General features: G+C 48.5%; 1 protein-coding gene across 6 annotated transcripts in view; it reads left to right on the forward strand.

The window, feature by feature from the left end:
- Positions 1-26,300, forward strand: part of IRAG1 (inositol 1,4,5-triphosphate receptor associated 1) — a 125,951-nt gene that overhangs the window by 39,461 nt on the left and 60,190 nt on the right. For 3 of the 6 annotated variants that reach the window (XM_061440798.1, XM_061440799.1, XM_061440800.1), the window contains exons 2-4: positions 9,013-9,170; positions 24,712-24,812; positions 25,923-25,993. In XM_061440798.1, coding sequence (XP_061296782.1) covers positions 9,013-9,170; positions 24,712-24,812; positions 25,923-25,993 — 330 coding nt within the window. Of the gene's footprint in view, positions 1-9,012; positions 9,171-23,052; positions 23,395-24,711; positions 24,813-25,922; positions 25,994-26,300 lie in introns of those variants that run through there. The other 3 variants (XM_061440803.1, XM_061440802.1, XM_061440801.1) reach the window with 2 other exon arrangements.

Genomic DNA, 26,300 nt, shown 5'->3' on the forward strand with positions numbered 1-26,300 from the left:
GTTGAGCATCTGTTTATGTACCTGTTGGCCTTTCATGTGTCTTGGCAGAAATGTTTATCCAACCCTTCCAGTTTCCCTAAGGGCTAGCCCTTTGTGATACATAAGGCAGAGACAGATTCCCTCTTCTCTACCTCCTGCTGCCACCACGAGCCCCCTCTCCCGGGACCCCCTTCCCAAGCAATGGGCACAGAAGGGCCTCACTGTTTACTGGAGGGGAAAGGCAGCGGGGGAAAGGAGATGTGAAGGGAAATGAGGAGTCTGTTATGATTCCAGACGTGCCATCTATCTGCTGTGGCCCTCCTTTCCGCCCCACCCCGACCCCGGCTCCCGTCAGCTGAGCATCATCCTCACTCAGGTTCTCTTCCTCTGGGGACTGGCCCTACCCCCACTCCTGGATGTGGTGCTGGCACTGGTCTCAGCAGATGCTGGCTCACTCTCAGGACTAGACTGGAGTCTGAATTAGGGGAGGAAGGCACCCCCAGCCAAATGGGCCCATAAAAGATCCTCTGGGCTGGACAGCACAGCCAGACCCCAGGGAGTGTCAGGAGTGCTCAGGGCCCCCTTGCCCAAACACTGCTAGGCTGAGGCTCCTTTGCTCCTAGTCCTGGGGCCAGAAGGGTTGTGGTGAGGATGAGAAGTAACTGAGGGGAAGATCCCTTGGAGAGGGCACAGCAACCCACTCTAGTATTCTTGCCTGGAGAATCCCATGGACAGAGGAGACTGGCAGGCTACAGTCCATGGGGTCGAAAAGAGTTGGGCGTAACTGAGCATGTACTTCCTTTGGAATCAGATAGACTCAGGACTGACCACAGCCAGAGCTCAGACGACCACAGCCAGAGCTCAGGCAACCACAGTACTACACACTCTTTCTGTAAATCCACCACTGTAACCACTGGCTGCCCAAGAACAGAGAAAAATGTCAGCATCACCAGAGTGCACAGCCCCTGATGGTCTGCTATCTATGTGTCAGGACATAGGAGAAGCCCTGTCCGGGCCAGGACTCTGTCTCCTTTATCTGCCAGGGACAGAGCTGGGAACTCTGCCTCCCAGGATGAACACCAAACTCTCTGGGCCTTGGTTGGGTTTTGGTGATGTTGCGACTTGGAGAACTCAGCTGTCCAATTCAGAGAATGAGAAAGGAACTCAACGAGTGTATACTCTGTGTGGGTACCATGTGTATTTCCTAATTTAATCCTTTCAACAACTTGAAAAGGTAGGTCCTGTTCCCTCCATTTTACAGATGAGAAAACTGAGGCCAAGAGGAGACCAATCCAGCAAGAAAGAGGCAGAGGGAGAATTACAATCTAGTCTGCCAAGGTCCAAAGCCCTCTCGCAGCATTCTGAGGTTAGGAAGCAGGATGGAACTATCCTGGCGAGACCACCAACTTGCCCTCACTTACTCAGGATACAGGACCTAGGGGCTTCCCAGGTGACACTAGAGGTAAAGAACCTGCCTACCAATGCAGGAGACGTAAGAGACACGGGTTCGATCCCTGGGTTGGGAAGATCCCCTGGAATAAGGCATGGCAACTCACTCCAGTATTCTTGCCTGAAAAATCCCATGGACAGAGGAGCCTGACAGGCTATAGTCCACGGGGTCACAAAAGAGTCAGACATGACTGAAGCGAGTTAGCAAGCACAGGACCCAACTCTGCAGTTGGCCAGGTCTAGGGACCCACAGAGGCACCTCTCAGTATTTTGAGCTGATCTCTGATGCCCAAGGAGACTTTCCAAGTGTGTCCAGGATTGCCAGGGGCAAATGCAGGGATCTGGGGGCATCTTCACTCTCCCACGGAGAAGGCAATGGCACCCCGCTCCAGTACTTTTGCCTAGAAAATCCATGGACAGAGGAGCCTGGTAGGCTGCAGTCCATGGGGTCGCTAAGAGTCGGACACGACTGAGCGACTTCACTTTCACTTTTCTCTTTCATGCATTGGAGAAGGAAATGGCAACCCACTCCAGTATTCTTGCCTGGAGAATCCCAGGGATGGCGGAGCCTGGTGGGCTGCCGTCTATGCGGTCGCACAGAGTCGGACACGACTGAAGCGACTTAGCATTAGCATTAACATCACTCTCCCAAGATCAGAGGCACTGCCAGGGGACTCCTGCTTTCACGGCAGAGACACATCGACTTATTATTTACTAAAAGCAAACCTTCAACATAAGAGGCCAGAAGGCTGACGTGTGTAGTAGGGCTGAGGGGCAGGGGTTCTGGGACCTTCTCTGGCTGCTCTTCACCCACAGGTGTGGTTTTGGTCAAGTCCCTGCCACTGTGTGGGTTTGTCGGATGGGAGTAGGGACGCAACTGGCACTTCTCCAGTGGCCTCTCTGTCATCCTCTGAGTTTGCAAAGAACTGAGAGGGATATGTGTGCAGCCACCCCAAACAATTCCCTCCATCGAATTCTTCATCTAGAGATAGACCAGTGGTATTAATAGCAACCTAATCTCTTTCAAATTCTTTGTGCTGCTAAAATGAAAGCAAAAATTCAAAGCTGGAAGAACAAAAAAAAACCACCCTCCCCTTCTGAGAGTTCTGAGTCACTCCAGAAAGGTCAGTGGAGTCTGGGTTAACCCATTGTTTCCCAGAAGTGCCTCTGGCTCTTCCTCCACCCAGAGATTAACAGAGGGAATGTGAGAGCCACTCAGTAGGCAGGCTGTGCTCCTGGGATACTGTGGTCTCAGAGAGGGGTTTGGGCTCTTCGGGACTGGTCACAAGGCTCAGGGAGAGGCAGCCCAGGGGCCATTGTTAAGAGGTCATGCTTACCAAGAACCCGTAATCCAGTGGACGTGACCCTGCAGGGAGCTGGGGAGTCAGACAGACCTGTGGTTGACTTCCAGCACTGCCGCTCATGGGGGACATGACTTTGGCCAATCTTTGAGCCTCTGTTTACTCATCTGCAAAATGGGACCGATCATGATGTTAATAATAATAGTATATACATTACTGACCTCAAGGGCTGCTGAGAACACCAAAGAGGTTGTAAAGGCCCTTGTGAAATCACGCCTCCTGACAGTGGCCCCCATGCCTGCTGGCACAGAGGCAGCCCCACAGGAAGCCACCCTCCTCCCATGGCTGAGGTGTGCAGGATGGAGGTCTTCTGCCAGTTGTGGGTGGCAGGACTGTGCCTTATGGCCACTCTGTCAGAGAAGCCCCTTCCTGCCCTCTCCCCGAGGCCTGCAGGGTCCTGCAGTGACCATTCTCAGGGGCAGAGTCTGTGCTGCTCACCTAACAAATGTGGGCCTTCCTAGGGTGAAAGATTGGATGAACAAACTAATGGACAGTTGTATAAGTAGAAGATTAAGAATACGAGTGGGTGAACACGTGGACCCACAGACTGATGGATGGGTGAATGGTTCACCCTACACAGTGGGGGTCACAGAACCTCTAACAGTGGGCCCAGTCTTTTGGCCTCATAAGACCCCTGGCCCGACACACTGTTGCTTCTGCTATCTTATCTTATCCCCGCTGGGAATGCACTTCCCATCTCTCCCCTGCAGGCAGTGTGCCCGTGCTGGGTTTGGTGGCTACACTCTAGCAGAACTCCTGATGGAGGAGACCAAGTAGAAGAGGGAACAGATGAGGGGCCTTCGACTCAAACTTGCCTGGGTTATAATCCTTAGCCTGCCACTTATTAGCTGTGCGATCTTGAGCAAGTTGCTGCACCTCTCTGATCCTTAGCTCCTTAACACATAAGATGGAAATAACAAAAAGATAGCATCTGAAATACACCTAACATAGCGTCCAGTACTCAGCAGACAACCTAGACATGTCTAATGAATAAGAAGGAATAAAATTATATTAGTTTGCTTTCTTTAATGAATAGCCAGGGGGAAATTAACATACTTAAATGAGGTTTAGAGAATTTTGATTTTTTTGGTTATGCAATGATTGTATAGTTATTCCCGCAGAGACTTAGATAATTTGCACCAGGTACAAAGGTAGCTAGACCAATCAAGTTGCTTCACTACACTGCACCTCAGTTTTCCTTCCTGTAAAATGGGCCAAGCTACATAGTTAAGCAACATCTGGGGGCTGAAAGAGTCAAAAGAGCTGATGGTTTTTGGCAATGATCCACCTAACCCTTTACTGACCAGGTTGGAGAGGCAGCAAGAAAGGTCCTGAAAACGGGTTAAAGAAGGAGCTGCTCAGAGACCAAACATTACTAAATATTTTTTCCTTTTTTGGGTTGGTGCTCTAGATCACCACTTCCTGGAGATTATATTCTAAACTTGCTGTGATGGATGAGAGGTCCGCGTGCCCACGAGCTCCAACGGAACCCAGATGTCACCCTGAGGGAGGGACTCTGCTTTTACCTTGCTATTTTAAGCAGCGAGTTTATAATAATGGATGGGAGAGAAAGCAACGGGGCAGGAGCAGCGTGGGAATGGCCTGGGTGGGCGGGGCTGCTGGGGCTCCCCCTGGAGAACTCGGGGATCCATCCTGTCAAGCGTGGGACCTCAGCCAGCCTCCACTCTGCTTTATCCTGCAGCAGCTGACACCTCTTGGTGCTTGTCTCAATTTGTTTCTGTTTTACTTTGCTTTCTGACCCAGGGACTGACTGAAGGTCTTTCTTAAGGAGCGAGAGGTAAAGGAAAGGAAGTGGCGATATTTCTGACGCAACTTTGGAATACTGTGGCCCAAAATCCTATGGGATGGGTCCCTCAGGTCTGTGGTTTGCTGTGATTAGGAGGAGTTCAGGATTTCAGGGACTCCTAGGGTTGGAGAAAGCCCCTGAAGTAGGTTAGAAATCCTATGACCCTTGCCCCAGCCTTTGATGAGACTCTCCCAGGAATGGGGAGCTCACTATTTTAAAGAGCAGCCCATTTCATGTTCTGATGGTTCCAACTACCAGAAAGCTTTTCCTTGCCTTGATCTCACTTTTCGGTCACTGGCCATGCATCTGCCCTTCTGCAGCAATAGAACTACATGGATGGCTTTCAGATATCTGCAAATAGATTTTATTTCTTCCTGTACCAGCTCTTTTCCAGGCTAAAGATCATTAGTTCTTTTTGTTATGACTTTTTTCATGTGGGCCACTTTTAAAGTCTTTATTGAATTTGTTAAAAATATTGCTTCTGGTTTATGTTTTGGTTTTTTGGCCACTAGGCTTGTGGGATCTTAACTCCCCGACCAAGGATCAAACATGCACCCTTTGCATGGAAGGTGAAGTCTGAATCACTGAACCGTCAGAGAAGACCCTTTAATTCTTTAAACACAAATTCTTGTCCTGCTTCCCCTTTTTTGAATATGCCCCGCATTGTCTGAATCTCTTTTAGCATGCAGAGCGCAATGCACTTCATGTAGATTAAGACAAAAGAAATGTGAAACTGTTTACCTTCCCTGTTTTGGAAACTATACCGTTAAGACAGCCTGGAGACCTGCACACACATGGCATATCATTTAAAAATTTTTCTTGGGACATGTAGTCTACTTTGCAGGTAGAACTGGGGTGTGTGGATCTTTTTCTGCTGCCCTCAAACCCTACTACCCTGTACTTAATCCAGCACCACCGTTGTCCCTGGGCTTCCCTGGCGCCTCAGATGGTAAAGAATCCACCTGCAATGTGGGAGACCGGGGTTCGGCCCCTGGGTTGGGAAGATCCACCGAGGAGGGCATAGAGACACACTCCAAAATTCTTGCCTGGGGAACCCCCAAGGACAGAGGAGCCTGGCAGGCTGCATTCCATGGGGTTGCAAAGAATCAGACGCGACTGGGCGACTAAGCACAGCACAGCATTGTTGTCCCTGCTGCTGACACCCAAGTTGGGGTGATGGGAATTCATCACAGAGCTCATCTTTGGGCAAACCTGTTGCTCAATTTACTTATACAGAAACCATTTGGGCTGGGAGGCACAGCATACCCTGGTCCCATAGCTCTTGTTCCCAAAAGTCAGGTTAAATCTGTCCTCTTGGCAATGACCCACCTTCCTGTCTCACCTCCTCCAGCTATTCTGTTCAGAGAAATCCCATCAGCATTTCAGTATTTATGGCTCAGTCTAAATGCCATTTCTAATGTGAAATCTTCCTTAAAACGGTATTCTACTCATCCCAATTTCCCGAGTTAGGGACCCTTTTCTGGGAAAGCATCTCACTTTCAAAGTGTTTACCCTCTTCATCTGGTTTTCTGGCTGTCTCCCCCGCCCCTGCCCCACTGGATTCCATGCTCCTTTGGGGCCAAGACCACATCTTCTTCATCTTCATGGTAGAGTAGATGTGAGTGTTTGTGGTGAAGGAGGTCAGCTCACAGGTCCTCTACTTGAGATTTCTTGAGCTGACCAGCAGGGGTCAGCCAACTGTTTCAGAGATGAATGGGGTTCCCTGTGCAGTGAAGAGAAGGACAAAAGTCAAGATGGTGGTCACAAGGACTAAAACTCCCAGAGATAAAGTTCTCCAATTCTTAAAATACAGCTCAACATGAATTTCTGGGTATCTGTGATCAGTCGATACCTGTGGTATCGTGATCTGGGTATCTGTGACCACCTTGTCTGCCTCAGGAAGCTTGGTTTAGAGGTGAGTGTTGGTGGGGGGGGCGTCAGTAAGAGCTGTGGCTGATGCCACATCTGAGCCACCCCATAGCTCAGTGACACTAGCACCTTCCTGAGCCCTTTCTTGGGACAGGTGGAACAAGAAGAACTCCTGGTGTTGTGGGCAGTGGCAGGGCCTTCTGGCTCCTTCTCCAGTAGTCTCCAGCAAACAGCACCTTGCATAGGGCCTGGCGCATAGTAGGTACTCAGTAAATGGCAGTGTCTTCCATTTCCCCTCTGTGTCCCGGCAGCTCCTGAGTGTGGCCTTGGCCAGGGTCTAAGGATGACATCTGCCTCTGGTGGCTTTCATCTGCTGTCCCCCACAGCAGCTCCTTCAAAGAACCCCCGAAGTTGTATAATCAGACTGGTTGTTGGTTTTCGGGTCCCTGGAGGCATTCCTCACCTTCCAGGGCAGGGGAACCTAAAGGGGTTTAGGGATGAGAAGAGGTCAGGCAGAGGCCCTGGGCTCAAGCCAAGCTTCTGGACTGCAGACCAGCATGTAGGTGGCCTCTGTGAACATCTACTCCATGCTGAGTGAGCTCTCTTTTCATCTTGGGACTATTCTGCATGGGAGGCATTCTTATCTCTGTTCCCTGATGAGGAAACCAAGGCTCAGAGGTGAAGCCAGGCTTCTAGGCTAAGCAGCCAGTGAGGGGCAGAGTGGAGCCTCAAATCCAGATATCCGGTTCCCAGCCTGTGTTCCTTCGACCTTGCCGTCCTGCCTCTCCAGATGGAGACCTGACGTGACTGGTCCCCTTTTCTAAGAGGAATCAGAGGAGCCTGACCCATTGGCTCAGGTTTATTGCCAGATCTTGGTCCTACACCTCTTAACAGCCAGGAAATGTGAAAATGCAGTTCGTACTTACAAGTAACAGTACTTAGTAGTTAAAAGTAACCTCAACTCAAACTGATTTAAACACTCTGAGACTAAATTCTTTGTGTAACTGGATAATTAAGAAATAGTTCCAGCTGCAGGTGAGCTCTGACCAGGGCTCCAGCTCCGTTTCTCTGCAGATCTCCTGTCTCTGCTCTCCTCTAGGTGTCAAGTTTTCTCCTCAGTCTGGCCTTCCTCATGGAGGCAGAATGGCATCCATAGCACCAGACTTGCACACTCCACCACCCAGAGCAAGAGAGAGCATCGGGGTCCCAGATCACTGCCTCGTGCTCCTTGGCTCAGTCTGGATCTATTGTCTAGCCCTGAGCCGATCTCTGCTGAGATGGATGAGATTATGCTGACTGGTGTCAACCCCAACCAGATCTCAAGGCTGCTACCCCATGGGAGAGGGTTCAGTTCAGTTCAGTCACTCAGTCGTGTCCAGCTCTTCGCGACCCCATGGACTGCAGCACGCCAGGCCTTCCTGTCCATCACCAACTCCCGGAGTTCACTCAAACTCATGTCCATTGAGTCTGTGATGCCATCCAACTGTCTCATCCTCTGTCGTCCGCTTCTCCTCCTGCCTTCAGTCTTTCCCAGCATCAGGTCTTTTCCAATGAGTCAGTTCTTCGCATCAGGTGGCCAAAGTATTGGAGTTTCAGCTTCAACATCAGTCCTTCCAATGAATATTCAGGACTGATTTCCTTTACAATTGACTGGTTTGATCTCCTTGCAGTCCAAGGGATTCTTAAGAGTCTTCTCCAACACTGCAGTTCAAAAGCATCAATTCTTCGGTGCTCAGCTTCCTTTATTATTTTTTCAGAAAGCTGAAAGAAAAGGGGAGGGAGGGTTAAGTGTGGCTTTGGGGCAGCAACCCAAGGTTGCTGGGGTTGTGTACTGCACAAGGCACAAGAGATCCACCCTGGCTGAGCCTCCAGAACCATGACTTTAGCAGAGTCCTGGCAGGTCCAGTGAGGGCTGTTCCTCAACTGAGGATCAGAATTGCTGCTAAAGGGCCTGAGGTGAGGCATGGGGCAGGACTCAGGAACCACCATCCCTTCCTCCTCCCGCATCTGACCAAGCAAGGTTGTAAGGTATAGTGGCCTCCAAATCAGGAAGATCTTGATTCAAAAGCTTGGTCTCTGGATGATTTGGGCAAGTGGCTTCCACTCTCCAAATAGTTCTCTTATCTATAAAATGCAAATAGTAATGCCTACAGCGTGAGGATTAAATTAGGTGATGTTTGTAACGTTCCTAGATAATGCCTAACACCCAGTAGCTGCTCAATAAATGGCTGGCAAACACAAGTCTGGCTCCCATTGGAGTATCTTCCATCGGTTATGGCTTCGAGGCGTTCGAGGCACCCTTCTGGGATGGCTGTTTCCTGTACAGCCTAAATTAGATGCAAAATCTCTAAGGTCGCCTCTGACTTTGTAAACAGAGCGAAAGAGCAGGAGGAAATGCAATTCCAGATGCCCTCTGCTCGCCTATTTTAGCCCTTGTTGCTGTAAACTCAAGCAGGCGCTCTCTGCGGTTTGTGGCTCCTGGAAATGGGACCCGGCGTGGGTCAGGGATGGGACTGGGTTTGACTTGTCCTTTTGGCGTCTCCTCAGCCTGTGGAGCCCAGGCCTCTTGGAGCATCTTTGGGGCTGACGCAGCGGAGGTTCCGGGCACACGCAGTCACTCCCGCCAGGAGGCTGCCATGCCCCACATTCCCGAGGACGAGGAGCCCCCCGGAGAGCCACAGGCAGCCCAGAGCCCCGCCGGCCAAGTAAGTGCCTCCCTTCCTGCAGCTTGTCTGGCCGGGGCCACGCCAAGTGCCCTGGGCTGAGGCCATAGGGTGTGCCACCAGCCTTTGCAGGCGGCAGAGGGCCCGGGGAAGGTGTGTGGCTTCCACACCAAGGAATACATATACAAAGGTCATTTGAGTTGGCCCCCACATACCCTGAAAGTGGAACCTCCTGGGCTGTGTCTGACTGAGGTCTCCTGGGAAGTCAGACTGCCCTCCTAGGATGGAGAGATACCTGGAGGAGAACCACCAGCATGGAGGGCCTTGTCCTGTCAGGGCTGTGGGCACCAGCATCAGGTCACTTAAACTGAATCCTCTTAAAATGAAGATCAAAGTTTCTTAGTAAATAGTGAAAAAGGGTTTCAGTAAGATTTTATTATAAAAAAGGCAATGATGAAAGTAGATTGAAAGGTTTCATTGAGGTTTAACTGTACAAATGATATTGTGAAGATAAACTTTTAACCGTACATATTACAAAATATAGCTTATATGCTAATTTTTAGAAGGAACAGAGAATTAATCAAGTATGTTGATTTTTGTATTACATATTTTCTATGCCAGTGAAGCGATCTGTTCACATGATGTCACAACCTTTACATTTTACTTTATAGCACATTCATTAAGAGATTCTGCTTGTTTAATATTGAAGGGCTTCATTCATTTTTCTAAGGACCTCTTTCGATCCCTCAATATTCCCTCATGAAGAACCTATCTTTCCATCATCCTCATAATTTTGAATTCATCTGTTAACTGGTCCAACTCCATGAGCTCCTCATTGATCTAAGATCTTGTATGTGAAGGTCTCCGACGTGGTCTTTTGAACTTGATGAACTTTGCAGTTGGTTTGCACTGAACTTATCCATCCAGTTGTATCTGACAGTTCTCCAAATGTCCCTGAGACTGAGGGAGAGATACTTGTTAAGTAAGGGAAGGATATATGAGCTGGCATTAATTTGATACATTTGAAAAGTGGGCAGATTCTTAGTGAATAGTTTCATGTTATAATGACATTTGTTTTCTTTTCACATCGTAACTGTGGGAACTAAGATAATAAAAAGAACAGATAATTAGAAAAGAACAGCCTCTTGAATCCCCACATCCCAAGCTCTTAGGATTGAGATGCTGTAGGACTTGGCAGCCTTGGAGAGCCCTTGAATTTCTCAATGACAGTAAGCCAAGCCCTCATGCCCTTGGCCGTAGGCACCAGCTCAGGGCTTAACTGAGCCCCACTCCCAGGAGTGTCCTGGGCTATGGTGGGTGCTGCGGTCCAGCTCCTTTCAGTGGCTCCACACTGTTCCTCCACTCCTCTGCAGGTGACATCTAGCCTTCCCCAAACTGTGTACTCTGTTGTTGCCCTTTTCCTGCTGCTGCTCCTAATCACGTGTGGACAATTCCCCCAAAGTGTTACCAACAGTGACTGTAAGGTTTACCCAACAAAAAGTTTGCTAATCTACTGAAATCTCGGAGTTTAAAGAAGGGAAGTACAACACAAAGTGAAACACTTGTGTGTGTGTGCTCAGTCATGTCCGACTCTTCTGTGACCCTGGACTGTAGCCTACCAGGCTCCTCTGTCCATGGAATTTTCCAGGCAAGAATACTGGAGCAGGTTGCCATTTCCTCTTCCAGGGGCTCTTCCTGACCCAGGGATCGAACTCTTATTATCTGCATCTCTTTCATTGGCAGGCGGATTCTTTACCACTGAGCCACCTAGGTAGCTAGACTAAAACACATCTGGATTCCAATCTGCTCCCAATCCTCAGGTCATTCCCTTTCCCAGATTCTATTCCCTTAGCATCTCCACCCCTCAGTCCTGGATCACTTCTTGCTGTGGTCATCCCTGACCCTGTCCACTTTACTCACAATGATAGTGCCCTTAAGACAGGTTCTGATGCAAAATCTAGCACCTGAATCCTGGGCAACTCCCCTGAATGGCTGCCATGCCCTGCTCCCCAAGTATTCAAGTGTTCCTAAAAAAATAAATTAATGAAAGATGGGCAGAGACACAGCTCCAACCTCAGAGAAGAGATCCTTTTAACACTGAGTTCAGTTCCTCTTGGTTTCAAACCTCTCTAATTAAAAGACACTTCAAACCTCCACCAAGATGCAAGACCAGATGGCACAAAAGCCTGCTGGCCTTTCTCCCCATCACGGCTTCAAACCACACGTAGGTGTAACTTCACTGGGTCAGAGGTGAGGGTGAATTTCTAGGGATAACTAACAGGGATAGGGTGCCAGGAGCTCACCACACAGCTGAGGGTCAGAGAGCCCCAGCTGAGCAGCAGAAACTCCAGATTCCAGCCTCCACAAACTCACTTTCCCAAACCAGACTTCTACAACAAACACCCTGGGCCCTCAGGATCTCTGAAGATCCTCTATGTGCTCATGGGGAGATAAGAAAATAAGGAGACTGTTTGTGGGCCTCAATAGCCTCTGCAGTGCCAGAGTCTATCAGGAGAAGGACCCATGAGGAACCCGGGTGAGCTGGAGCCAGGATGCCCGGATCCTGTGAGAGGCCCATTAGCGCAGGATTTCAGAACATGGACTCTGGAGTGAGGCCAACCTGGGCTGAAGTCATAGCTCTTCCATATGCTGGTCAAGAGACCTGGTGTTGAGTCTGTTAACTTTTACACACCTCTGGTTCCTCGTCTTTTCCCCAGGGTGAGTGTTAGTGGCTGCCTCTTGGACCCTGTCTGTTCAGCCCAGCCCTTGAGGCCCTGCTTTGGCCTGAGGGACTGTGGAGCTGGGACAGGTTAGACCCCAGGCTGGAGGCCACATCAGATTCATTATCCTTTTATTCTCTGCCCTGACTGACAGGCCCTGGGCCTCCCTGAGTCCTCCAGAAACCCAGAGGCATCCTAAGTAAAGAGCATCTTCCTCTGGAGTGCCCATCAGACAACCCACATGGGGCTTCTCCGACAGCCGCAGCCTCAGGAGACAGTTAGGTCTTGAGAGTTAGACTGGAGCCTTGGGGCTGGAGCCTGAGTCGCTCAGAGCAGCAGAGGCCAGGAAGACTGGGCTGGAACTCCTGGTGCTGTGTGAATTCCCACTCTGTGAAACAGGCAAAAACAGACCATCCTTCTGAGTTTACGGCTCCCCGGGGTCCAGCCCTACTTCTGGTTCCTCAGGTCCCAGCCCCCACTTGCCATCGCTGACACGAGCACTAGCTGAGGCCGTCTCACACAAAAACACAAAAGATCCTGTTTTTCCTTCTGCACACGCACACATACACACACAAACACACTCATAAGCACATGAACACTCATACACATGCCAGACCTAAACACACTTTCAGACACGCACAGACTTGGACAGATAGACAGAGAGATATACTGTTTAAGATCCCAAGCAGAAGCTATAATCAAAATGCACAAAGAATTAAAGCCTCCTGGTGACGCCCTCTGGTAAGGCTGTGTCCTGAGCAGTGTTTCCTGGGTTGGCCTTTGAGCAGGGAAGGGCCGGAAGGGATGAGCTGGTAGCCAAGAGGCTCTGGCAGGAACAGAAGCTGTGAGGATACAAGTCTATGGGATCACAGACCGACAGAGCTGAAAGGGATCTCAGGTCACATCTAAGCCCCTTCCTCTAAAGACAGGCAAAATCCTGCCTGGTCTAAGTCACCTGGGAGCTTGTTACCCCTGGATTCCTCTGCCAACCTACACCCGCTGGACCAAAGTCCCTGGGGTGGACCCGTGCGTGGTTGGCAGCTCTGCTTCCTGGTCAGGCTGGAGCCTGCCTCCCCCGACTCCCTCAGTTCTGTCGTCACAGCGGCCTGTTGTGGGTGGAGACCCACAGACGCATGAAGGAGGTTTCTGCGTCTTCCTAGAGCCTCTCTGCCTCCAGTTCCTCCAGGCTTTGATGCCATGGCACATTTCAGAGCCTCCTCCAACCCCTCCCCACACATACCAGCCTCTCTCTGCCTCCCTGTGGGGCACCAGACCTACCCCCAGGCCCTAGAGGCAGTATAACCAGGACATCAGCCCTTTCCAGGCCTGTGACCAACAGCCGTATTAGCAACTCCACTCACTGGAACTGCATGGCCTCCTCAGAGGGACCTTACAAACCTCAAGTACGGAGACATTCATATTAACTATAAGAGCCCAGTTCTCACTGGATCTCACCCCTATCACCCTATCCTATCCCCTGGGTTTTGGCAGGCCCCAGGGGCAGGTCAGTGTGAGCTCATAAGCTGACCTCACATTTTTCACATCATCTCCTCCAGCATCACTCTGATCATCATTCTCTAATCACTCCCTTACTGCACTTCTCCATTATCCATAAAGCCAGTAATAACAGCTAACCTTGTGCTACCAGGTACTACGCTTTTCATTGTTGTTCAGCCGCTAAGTGTGTCTGACTCCTTGCAACTCCATGGACTGCAGCACACCAACCTTCTCTGTCCTTCATTATCTCCTGGAGTTTGCTCAGATTTATGTCCATTTAGCCGGTGGTGCTATCCAACCATCTCATTCTCTGCCGCCCCCTTCTCTTTTGCCTTCCATCTTTCCCAGCATCAGGGTCTTTTCCAGTGAATCCACTCTTTGTATCAGGTGGCCAAAGTACTGGAACTTCAACTTTAGCATCAGTCTTTCCAAGGAATATTCAGGGTTGATTTCCTTTAGGGTTGACTGGTTTGATCTCCTTGCTGTCCAAGGGACTCTCAAGAGTTTCTCCAGCACCACAATTCAAAAGCACTGATTCCTTGGCACTCAGCCTTCTTTACGGTTCAACTTTCACATCTGTCATGACTACTGTAAAAACCATAGCTTTGACCAAATGGACCTTGTTGGGGTTACTACTCTATTAACTCAGTTAACTTTAAAGCCGCCTTATGAGGTAGGCATCATCAGTTCCGTCTCATAGCTGAGCAAACTGAGGCACAGCATAGTTAAGCACCTTGCTCCAGGGTCACACAGCTTGTAAGTGAAAGGCCCAGGACTTGCACCCAGGCAGCCTGGCCCCCGAGCCCACATTCCTGGTCTATGCCCTGCACTGAGCATCCTCAGCTTTGGCACTGGGGCCTCTGTGAGGGGTGCTAGGACCAAGGGAACACTGTCCTCTGCTCCCAAAACCACTTGTCAGAGGCAGCCAACCTGGGCCCCGTAGAACTTACCACCTTACAAACCTGAAGCGCCACAGCGTGGTCCCGATAAAACAGCACGCTTGGGTGTGTCTTGAGCCCTAGAAACCCAGGCCACGGTGCTGTTCCCTCTTCAGGCCACACACACGTGTTCCTCTCAGTCCAGGCCTCCCTGAGCATCTACTTGATCCAATAAGTCCCCTACGTATGCAGGAGTTCTGTTCTGAGAATGCATTTGTAAGTCTAATTTGTTCATAGATCCAACAAAGTTAGCCTAGGTACCCAGCTAACACAATCAGTGTAGACTACTGTGCTGTAATAGGTTTATAATAGTTTTCACACCAGTAATACATAAAAAAAGCCCAGAACATAGTGAGCTTTTATGCTTTTGGACATCCTGGGCTTGAAATAAAGCTACTGTACTCCTGCACTCCATACAGGGCTGTACAGTGAAGTACACAAAAGCACAGCTGCTCGTAGAGGAGGCGTGCACGAGACAAAGTACACTGCCGCTAAGTCGCTTCAGTCGTGTCTGACTCTGCGACCCCATAGACGGCAGCCCACCAGGCTCCCCGTCCCTGGGACTCTCCAGGCAAGAACACTGGAGCGGGTTGCCATTTCTTTCTCCAATGCATGAAAGTGAAAAGTGAAAGGGAAGTCGCTCAGTCGTGTCCGACCCTTAGCATGGACTGCAGCCTACCAGGCTCCTCCATCCATGGGATTTTCCAGGCAAGAGTACTGGAGTGGGGTGCCATTGCCTTCTCCGAACAAAGTACACTAGATGCGTGAAATAACGTGATCTTACGTGCAAATACACGTTCCCATCTTTGAAACTTCACAACTTGAGGGTTCATATGTAGGGGACTTACTGTACTGCACTTTCTGATCCTCTAGACAGAAGCTGATGTTTAACCCTCACATACAGCAGCATCTGGTTGACATGATCACGGGGGCACTCAACTAACCAGCAGTATCCTTGCTCCCACCCTGACCCCTGCCCCAATTATTACTTAACTGAAAATGAGGTTGGAGTGTTTTTTGGAAAAGCAGCCCTCTGCATCTAGCCCTAACAAGAAAGGATCTGTTTGTGGAGCTCCTAGAACCTCCGACCATGAAGCTGCGGGGTCTCCCCATCTTTTGGCCCAGAATTGGATAGCCTGGTAGCTGCCACTATAACAAACCTGGAACTCTCTCCCTGCTTAGCGTAGTAAGAGACACATCCAGACTCACTACCATCATCCCGCATGGCTGTCCTGTTAGAAGAGCAGAATTCCAAGCAGGGTTCCCCAAGCAGCCAGGGAGCTCCGGAAGGCACAGGAAATGCTTCTGTTTCATAGGAACATGAAACATTCGCCATGTGGCAGAGTGAAGGGGGCCTGCGCTTCATCCCTGAGTGTGACCCTGGGTGGGTTATTCATCATGCCTCAGCTTCCTTATCTATAAGCTGAGCGTTCCAGTAATAGCCGCTCACACCAGCTAACTTTTAAGGCAATTCCAGTCATGTTGCTAGGTTTATGTCTATATTATCTCATTTAGTTTTCACACTGACTCTGTGAGGTCGGTATTACTGCTATTCCTATTTATAGATGAAGAATTTAAGCACAGAAAAGAAAGCAAGGTGCACTGGGCAACACAGCTAAGGGGTTTGATTGTAAGAGCCTAGACCCAAACCTAGGCGACTTGACTCTACCAGGATAATATATAGCCAGTGCTAGGTAAAGTACTCAACTTCACTTAGTATTCAACAAAGTTCTCAGTCTTTCGTGCAGCACAAAATGGTCCATTAAAAAGTTTTCACAGGTATCACTGCTGTTAGTCCTCTAACGCCACTGTGGGGACAGAGATCATCATCCCCAGGAAACTGGAAATCTCAGAGCACATAGGTGTTATAGCTGGATGCAAGGAGAGAAACTAACATGTGAGGCTCCTACTGTGTTCTAGGCTACGCTCTTTACACTCATGATCTCAGATGGCCTTTATAATGGCCTGTAAGTTAGCAATGCCTGTACCCGTTTTATAGATTAGGAAAGTAAGTCTTGGAGAGGTTAAGCCAGTTGTCCAAAGTCACATAATGAAGAAATAACAAGGCCTGAATTTCACTGCCTCATGGCTCGTAGCTGAGAAACAGGCCTAGAATCATGGTTTTTCTTCTTTCTAGTCCAGAAAACACCCCATTGCAATGCAGTGGAGTTTGAGTACACAGGAAAGGGATGGCAGTTCACTGACGTGTGGTAGGTACTCAGCAAATATAGAACTGAGTTTAATTTACTCAATAAATGTTTATTGAATTCGTTCACCAAGCGTTTATTGAGCTCTAACCAACCAAGGCCCCACTCTCAGGGAGTTCACTTCCTTGTGGATTTACAGTTGAATGACAAGTCTCTCTGATCTGATTTGCTCTCATGACCTTCTCTGATCAGGAACTGGAGGATCTTTGTTCTATGCCATCCCCAGAAATATCTAGACCTTAACACATGTGACTCTGTAAGGTGGATTGCCAGCTTCACTCTCCACTTCGCCTCCCCTTGGCTGTTCAGACCCTGTGCTCACTGGTCAGTGGGCTAGGGTTCCATCTATACCCCAGTGGAGGCCCCTGGAGAAATGTGTGCTCTACACTGGTGGGAAAAGGGTTCAGGACTCAAAGAATCAATCCTTTGTCAGGAATGAGATGAAGGCGAAATAGATAATGCATGTTAAATACTTGGAAACTGGTAAGGACTGTGTAGAGTGGGGAGGACCCCCTCCCCAACTAACCCTATGAGAACCCTCTTACTTACTGTGCTGCCTTTGTGACCGACAGTGCTCTAAGCATTTTACATCAACAATTCTAGGAGATCAGTATGATTATTATTCATTTTACAGATGAGAAACTGAGACAAGGAAGTACACTCTAACCACCAGAAACTGAGGAGTACCTTGAATACTCCACTTGAAGATTTTGAATTCATCCTTATCTCATCCTGCCCTTTGCAGAAACAGGCTCAGTTCAGATCTTCAGTGAAGCATCTTCAAGTAAACTGTCAGTAAAGCATTAGAGTCTGATGTATAAGACATTGGAGATATCTACTGGGAACCCCTAAAGTAGACATTATTATTATCTGTTTTTTGTTAAAGAGGTTACATAATTGTCAAAGGCCACATGGTGTGTCATGGCTGAGTGGAGATTCAAACCCATTTCTGCTGAGGTGTTCCCACCACCTTGGCCTCCTTCCCTGGTCCCACCCAGCAGTAAATCCAGTGTCTTGGACACCAGAAACCCCAGGCATGGGAGGTAGGTGCTTGACACCCCATCCTCTATGGAAGAGAAGCTCAGAAAGAGTCAAGAGGACTCTTCTATCAGGATGGCTTCTAATGGTTTGGGTCAGAGAGTAAGAGCTGTGAGGTTATAGCTGTGCAACTGTCCAGGACAAAGCTGAAAGTGCTTTAGAAATGTTGGTTATTGCAGATGGTCAGGAATGTATATTACAATTATTGGTCCTATCATAAGCAATGGAGTAGCTTGTCTTTTTTTTATTTCTCTGAGTACCCTGTCAGGTTGCATTCCTTTAGGGTCAGGGGCTATGTGTGTCTCTCCAACCTTCAGCATAGGCTCTTGCATATGTAAGAGCTTAGGGATGTCTGGTTGTGTGATAGGCTGGGTGCATAATTGGCTGTATGGATGATTAAATGCCTGGACTTAAGGGAGGAGGAGATGGACAGGAAGGAGGAGGAAAGGATGGAAGATAATCATGATGAATGGCCAACTGGTTGAGTGATACCCTCCTCCCCGACAGAGGAAGGCTAACAGACACTCTATGCACTTTCACACTTCAAAGGCTGATGGCATAAGAGTAAAAACTGTGACAAAGAAGTAGGATAATCTGGGGGGTGGGTGACCCCTGACTGGGGCTTCCCTGGTGGCTCAGCCATAAAGAACTCGCCTGCCCATGCAGGAGTTCCCAATCCCTGGGTTGGGAAGATCCCCTGGAGAAGGAAATGGCAACCCACTCCTGAATGCTTGCCTGGGAAATCCCATGGACAGAGGAGCCTGGCGGGTTATAGTCTGTGGGGTCGCAAAGAGTCGGACAAGACATAGCAACTAAGCAACGACCCCAGACTGCTAGGAGTAGACCGGACGATGGCCGGAAAGAGGATCTACAGAGGCAGGGCAGGCCGTGAGTGACGGGGAAATCCACACAGCGGGCAACGGGGAACCTTCTGGGAGCCAGAATCTGATCCTCCACGCTTGGCAGGGAGGAGCCCCATGTCCAGCCGAGCTCAGCAGAGGCACTTCTGCTCTCTCCCATGCTCTTAGGACTCATTGCTGGAATAATCATTTTCTCGGAAGTCCCCAGAGAATCCTTTTATCCTGTCACGGGAGTGCTAATCCTCTTTGCGGCCAGGGCCGTCCTCTCCAGAGACAGTCCTTATTTGCCCTTCGGGCTGTGAGAGAGGGGCCTGGGGACACAGCTACAGCAGTGCCCGCCCTCTGTCACTACCCTCACTGCCATTGTCACCCTTAAAACCAGCCTGGAAAATGGGGATTATTTGCTCCAACTAATGTTTGAGAACAGGAAGCCCAGGGAAGTTAAGTGACTTGCCCGAGGTCCCCGAGCAGTGTAGACATCCCAACTTCACCACCCCACACTGCCTGCCTGCACAGGCCTCTCCCAGACCCGCTGCCAGGGTCCCAGCGCAGGACTCCCCACTCCTGCCTGGGCTGGGGCTGGTCTGCTGCTCAGAGCTTCCGAGCCAGGGCTCGTCACGTGACATGGGGGAAAGGAAGCTAATATTCCCGTCTGTGACACTGGCCTATATTTATCCCTGCGCCCAGGCAGTTAGGAAACTGTGGTGCATTCTTGGGAATTTATGAGCGAAATAAACATTTAAATGTTTCTATAAGGCTTATTTAAAGAGAACAAAATGTGACCTGCTGGCTTATTAAAGGGCGAGCTTGCTGGGAGATGGCCCAGCTCCCGCAGTGCTCGGCTGACTCCAGGGAAGGGGAACGGATCCCTGGGGAGGCTGGGCCCTGGAAGGTGAGAAGGGTGCCCCTGCTATCTTTCCTCCAGCTGTGTATTCAGCCTGAAGGGCTTCCTGGAGGAAGGGGCTTACTGGGTAGGGGACAGTTTGGAAGAATAAGAGAGGCACGTCAGAGGCTTGCAGGGCACCAGAAATCAGGGAAGGTGAGACCCAAGACCTGGAGACAACTTGTACAGCCAGCGTGTGTGGCAGGAAGGCCAACAGGCCTGATATTTGTCTCTTCCCCAGGGTTATGCAACCCTGGACAGTCTGGTTTTTATTGTTGGTTAAGTGGGAATTGAAATGTGAAAAAAGGAGAAAGAAAAGAAACATATTAATCCCCTATTTCACACTCAGGGCTTTTGCTTTCGTCGTCTTATCTCCCCTGCACGATTCTGTGAGATCAGGAGACATTCTCACCCCATGTTGTTCGTGGGCGTCCTGAGGTTCATCCTCAGAGATGCGGGAAGGATTATGAGAAAACACACAGGAAGTGCCTGGGGCAGGGCCCTGCAGGCAGTAGGTGGGACTAATTGTCACTTCCTTCTATCCATGTTTGTTTCTTTGCTTCTTCTGTAGGTAAGAGTCATCTCTACTTTGTCTGAGAGGCAGGTGGTGAGAGAGGGAGTGGAGCCAGGTGAAGGAGGCCTTTGATGTAGGCTTCCCTGGGAGTGCTTGATTACTTGATTCTGTGGGTGTCCCATGGAAGATATTCCGTGGCTCCATGACCAGAAGTGCAAGGTCCTCCTAACTGAACTCCAAAAGGTCGTATAGATGCAAAACTAAGAACAACAATCTTCTCCAAACCAAATTCCAAAGTCATTAATTTAGCCCCAGCGGTACCAATAACAGACTATAACATCTGACACTTATTGAGCATTTACTAGCTGCCGGGTGCTCTTCTACAAGCTTACCATCTGGAGCTGCCACACTTAGCAAATGAAATAGTTATGTTCATGCAATATTTGGGACATGTGTGTTAGTCACTCAGTCGTGTCCGACTCTTTGCTACCCCATGGAATGTAGCCTGCAAATCTCCTTTGTTTATGGGATTCTCCAGGCAAGAATACTGGAGTGGGTTGCCATTCCCTTCTCCAGGGGATCTTCCTGACCCAGAGATCGAACCCTGGTCTCCTGCACTGAAGGCAGAGTCTTTACCTTCAGAGCTCCTTTACACTGAATACTTTAGTGTAAGTATGTGGGACCTACTTACACTAAAAAATTAATTGTTGTTTATTTGAAGCTCAAATGTAACAGGGTGGGCTGCCGTCTATGGGGTCCCACAGAGTCAGACATGACTGAAGCATCTTAGCAGCAGCAGCAGCATCCTGTATTTTATCTGGTAATCCTATTTCTACATCAGTCTGTGGAATTGTAATTATATTGTGAGATAGCTATTTTATAGATGAGGCACAGAAAGGTGAGGTCACTTGCCCAAGGTCACACAACTAATGTGAAAAGCTGTATCGTGAATTAGTGTGGCTCCAGAGCCTGAGTCCTGAAGTCCTGGAGCCAGGAACTTGCCTGGTAGATTCTGTTTGAATGCGCCGCCCAACAAGCTTTCTTGAGCCCTACCTTCTGTTTTGGCAGCTCAGAGCGGGAGCAAGGATGAGTATTTACACGGCATTAAAACCTGGCAGAATTCACCAGCAGGGCCTCTGGAATCTTCCCACACTCTCTCCTGATTGCTGACTCCCCCGTTAAAGTGAAACCCAGCCAGCACAAGACTAAATGTTCCCTACAAAAACAGTTTTGCAGAAAATTAGATATTGCCTGGAGCTTTCTGTGAGCTGATTAAGGAGAGAACAATTTGATTTTATTAGTGTATATTTTGTACACTTTGGAAGGAGAGCATGAGGACTTTCCAGGGCATTCCATCAGGGGATTAGAGGATTTCTCCCTGATTGCTTTGTGCCTCCTGGCTTTTAAGCAACTTCAAATTGTGTGTGTGTGTCTTTATTTACTGGAGAAGGCAATGGCACCCCACTCCAGTACTTTTGCCTAGAAAATCCCATGGATGGAGGAGCCTGGTAGGCTGCAGTCCATGGGGTCGCTAGAGTCGGACACGACTGAGCGACTTCACTTTCACTTTTCACTTTCATGCATTGGAGAAGGAAATGGCAACCCACTCCAGTGTTCTTGCCTGGAGAATCCCAGGGACAGGGAAGCCTGGTGGGCTGCCATCTATGGGGTCGCACAGAGTCAGACACGACTGAAGCGACTTAGCAGCAGCAGCAGCAGTCTTTATTTACACACTTGGCACTCGCCGCCAGGAGCTTGTTTCTGCCTTTCTGTGTGGGAATCTTTGCCCTTGACCTTCCTCTGGGTGAGGGTACCAGCAACCCTGTGGATGACAATCACCTCTGGATAGTGACTCATATTCATCACTTTCACCAGGAGTCAGGGAAAACTCCACTGGAAAACAGTTCCTCCAGTGCCTTGGAGACCAGTTACCTCACAGCGTCAACCTTGAGGGCACCCAACGGGACTGGACCGGTGGGACCCTACCTGGGATGGGTAGCGGTGAGGAGGAGGCTACTTCTACCTCACTCCCCTCCCACTGTGCTAGTTAGGGGGAGCGGAGTATTTCAGAGGTCCTGGTTCACCTTTGTCTGCGTAGGCCCTAGCACATAGTAGGCATTCAATAAATGTTTGCTGGATGAATAGACAGAATAAAGTGTAATAATGTACAAAAGTTTACAGACTGGCCGCTCTCTTAGACTCTAAGACTTTTGAAAACTTTTGTGTCATTCATTAAAAAAAAGGGGGGTAAAACAATCTACACCATGAATGGAGCTAAGCTGGGTTGGGGGGAGGAACAGAGAGAGGGAGAGAGGGAAAGGGGTGGGGGAAGAGTAAGCAAGTTATTTCACCTACTCCATAGTCTATGCTCCAGCTACACTCGTGAATCCTTAGTGCTGTTATGCCTTTTACTAATGCTGTTTCCTTTGCCCAAAACCTCTCCCCTAATATCTTACTTTTAATTAATTAAATTTGTCTGGGTCGGGTCTTAGTTGCAGCACAGGATCTTCACTGAGTCATGTGGTATCTTTCGATGTGGCACACAGACTCTCTAGTTGTGGCTTGTGGGCTTAGTTGCTCCATGGCATGTAGGATCTTATGTTCCCCAATCAAGGATCAAACCCCCATCCCTTGCATTACAAGGCGGATTCTTAACCACTGGACCACCAGGGAGGTCCCTCCTCTAATATCTTTGTATTGCAAACTCATATTCATCCCTTAGGAGCTAGCTTAAATGTCCCCTCCTCTGGAGAGTCTTCTCCAGCTCCCCTCATAAGAGAGTTTGCTTTGCTTTCCTTTGAGCTTTCAAAGAATGTGGTTCATCCCTTATCACCTTATATGTATTATCAGTATGAATTACTTCTCTGTATCCCTTGCTTGTCTGTGAGCTCATGAGGGTCTTTGTATCTCAAACTGCTTCTGGCTCATGATGCATAACTAAAATGTGTTTGTTGAGCGAGAGAGAAAAGTGATTTGACAGTGGTATGACTATTTATATATCAGTCTTGTGCTAAGGTACTTTCTCAACATTATTTTTAATCCTCACATCAGCCTTGTGAGTTATCATGGGGCATAGGGAGGTCAAGTAGCTTGCCCGAGGACACACAACTAGTGGATGATGAGCAGAAATTTGAGGGTGTGAGTCTTCCAAAGGAAAAGGAAAAAGGCAATGCTGCTTCCTACTCCTACCCAGCCAGAGTCCTTGTCTGAAGTTTCCTTCCATGTGCTCAGGGATTCTGAGGGCTTCCCCCTGTCTCATCACTACAGCTCCCTCCTGCTGAAAGATCGTGGAACACAGGGATCTGGCGTTCCCTGGCTGGACTCAGAGACTCTTCCCCAGCTCACCTGGCTTCATGTTTGAGGCTAAGGGAGGGAATAGACGCAGATGAAAATGGAAGAGCTGGTTTCACTAAAAGTTGTGGGAATCAAGAAGTCCAGATGACTCTGTATAGTACCCACTTGACAAGAAAGAATAATGTGAAAAGGAGAGAGGGCCTCCTCCCCATCTTGCTAAAAGCCAACTCCTGCATGCCAAGGACTTAAGAACACAGCTCAGCCTGGCTCTGTGAGGGCAGCCCCCAGGCCATGGCTTCATCAAGGCCGGTAGAGGTAAGAGCACTAATCTCCAGGGACTCTAGAAGGACATGACCTCCACAGAAAGTGGCTGTGGGGACCCACTTCTCTGAAGCTCCAGGAAGCTGCACTGATATTGTAGGTGGTGTGACATGCTCAGGAGCATGGGGAGACAGGCCTTTGGTAGGGGAAGTAGGGCATTTGCAGAGGGCTGGAACAGCACACACCAGTGTGGGAGAGCAGGGCAAGAAGAAGGAAAATGATGAAGGGTCATAAAGAGGACCCCCAGAGAGTTTCCCAAATATAACTGGGAACAATTCTGAGGTGGGTACACTGGGACAGCAGGTGGCAGAGAAATCAAAGACATTATTGTTCCTGTTCACTGGTCCTATTTCTATCTCCAGATCCACAGGTTGACATGTATCTTTATGAATTTTGTTGTATATCCTATACAGCATGCTTTTATTTCATTCATTCATTTACTCACTCAACAAGTACTTATTATACATATTTGGAACATACACATTTGTATGTTACATTTGTATACGTAGGGTTTTACCACTCACACAGCCATTAGCAGCATAACAGTATACCATTTTCACTACAGCTGCTCCAATCTGCAGTGTAATAACTTTCATTTTGATGATGAGAAGTTTTGTTCTATTTTGCTTAGTAGTTACAAACTATCTCAAAAATTTAAGGATTGGCCTGTAACTTTTGTTATTATTTCAGAAATGTTTGTTTATTTATATAAACATTTTCACAAAGATAAAAGTTAAACACCATGTTCCATTACCCCTGGAACAAATCACTTTATTGAAATGTCACATCAGCCGCATGGAGGACTGTCACTGGGTGTCAGGAACACATGTGTCGCCACCTTTTCTGCTGGCCTGCATCCTTCCCCAAGCAGGCTGCTTGCAGCCTGAGGACTCCACTGTTCTTTTTCTATTAATACATTGTTAGTGAGAAATACAGAGAAGGCAATTGCACCCCACTCCAGTACTCTTGCCTGGAAAGTCCCATGGATGGAGGAGCCTGGTGGGCTGCCGTCTATGGGGTCGCACAGAGTCAGACACGACTGAAGCGCCTTAGCAGCAGCAGCAGCAGCAGCAGCAGCAGTGAGAAATAACCAGGGATTGCTTTGTGGCTTCCTAATCTTAGTGCATAAAAGATAGACCAAGTTAAGCTAGGTGAATGATGGAGAAACTTTTTTTCTTTTTCTTTTTTCTGGATAATCCAAATAAACTTCCTTTGGCCCATTTCAAGAAGGCTCTGGTATCATGATGCTGGAATAAATGTTCCAGCTCCTGGAAGCTTAACTCCATCTGTGTTCTTGTTCTAAATCACCAGGACCCTGCCACCACAGGAATATCTTGCAGTCCACCCACCATCATCCTGACTGGGGATGCCAGTTCACCAGAAGAAGAAACTGACAAAAACCCGGTCAACAGGTACATCCTCTGTGCCTAACCTATGCAATAAAGGGTACTACTTCCTAGCATGTGGGATTAGACAACTCTTTTTTTTTTTTTTTAATAAATCTTTTCTTCTTTCTTGATGATTTTATTGATGAAATAAAACCAAACGGTTTTTCAAAATGAGAGAGAGAGCATGGCATTTTTCCATCATCTCCCTTTCCCCCATATTATTTTCTCTCCTGGATTCAGATCTTTGCACTTGGCTAACCTTTAAGAAAAGCACAAGTCATAGCAGGGGAGTTTCCTATAATATCTGTCCATATACTTGCAAACAGACCTGGAAGATGTGGATTCTTGACTAGTATTCTGCCTGTGTGGCAGATGACCTCGTGGGAGGAATACTGGCTCACAGGCACAGAGATGTCACTGCCTCAGTCTTACACAGCACTACCTCATGCATTTGTCTACCTAGAATGAGATGGCCTGAGTATAATTTCCAAAAAGTTATGAAGATAACCCTAATACAGATATGTAATGAGCATGTGTCAAAGATTTATGTGTCAAAGATTTATTTAGCTCATTAATGGGGGTTGGGGACCAACAGGAATACAAAGCTGGTTCAAAAGAGGATACAAGAAATGGACATACTTAATATAATCAGTGAGGAGGACAAGAAAGCTGGAATAAGATTGCTTCAGTTAGATATGAAATAGGTTAATGTTTCACGGAACAATGAAACCTTACTTTTTTAATCTTTTTTCTCCAACAGAAATCATCTGCATCTCTACCAGGCAATTATTCACATTTTATGAGTTTTCTGCAAGTTAGGTGCTCAGAGTCTGAGCCCTGATAAACAAAGTTACCTCTCCTCAGGGAAGTGGTTTAGCAAGCATCAGAAGCACCTGGTGGTGGAGGACGGGACTTGTTCAATCAATCACAGGGTGTTGGACCCCATCCCCAGAGTTTCTGATCCTGTTGGTGGGTGGGGCCTGAGAATGTGTGTTTCTACCAAATCCCAAGCTTAGATGAGATTGGAAGCCATGATCTAGGATGACTTAGAAAGCATAGGCAAGCATCTAGACACCTATTTACATGCTCTGTGGACCAATTTTCTTAACAAGGTGATTCTGTCCTGTCTTTCAGAGCCCACAGTCCCCACAGGAGGCTTTCTCACCGACACTTGAAGGTTTCCACTGCTTCGCTGACTTCTGTGGGTAAGGGCTAAGCTGATTTCTCTTATTTCTGCAACCAGAGGTAGAGGTCCAGCTGAAGGTCTGTTTGAGTAGGAAGGCTGAGGTCTGGCAGCTTGGCCAGCTTCCCCACTCCTGTTTCTCAGATAAGTCCGTCTCTAGAAGCCCAACAGGGCAAAATTGATGAGCCCTCTGTGTCTGAGCCCAGAAGTATTATATCTGATTTTAGTTTGTTTTGGTAAAAAGACAAGTCAGAGGAAGATGAGGCAAAGGGAGACAGACGGGCTGGGTGAGGCACTCCACCCCCAGCTAGAAAGGCCCACATCCAGGT

This window comes from Bos javanicus, chromosome 15 (assembly GCF_032452875.1).
Source record: "Bos javanicus breed banteng chromosome 15, ARS-OSU_banteng_1.0, whole genome shotgun sequence".
NCBI lineage: Eukaryota > Metazoa > Chordata > Mammalia > Artiodactyla > Bovidae > Bos > Bos javanicus.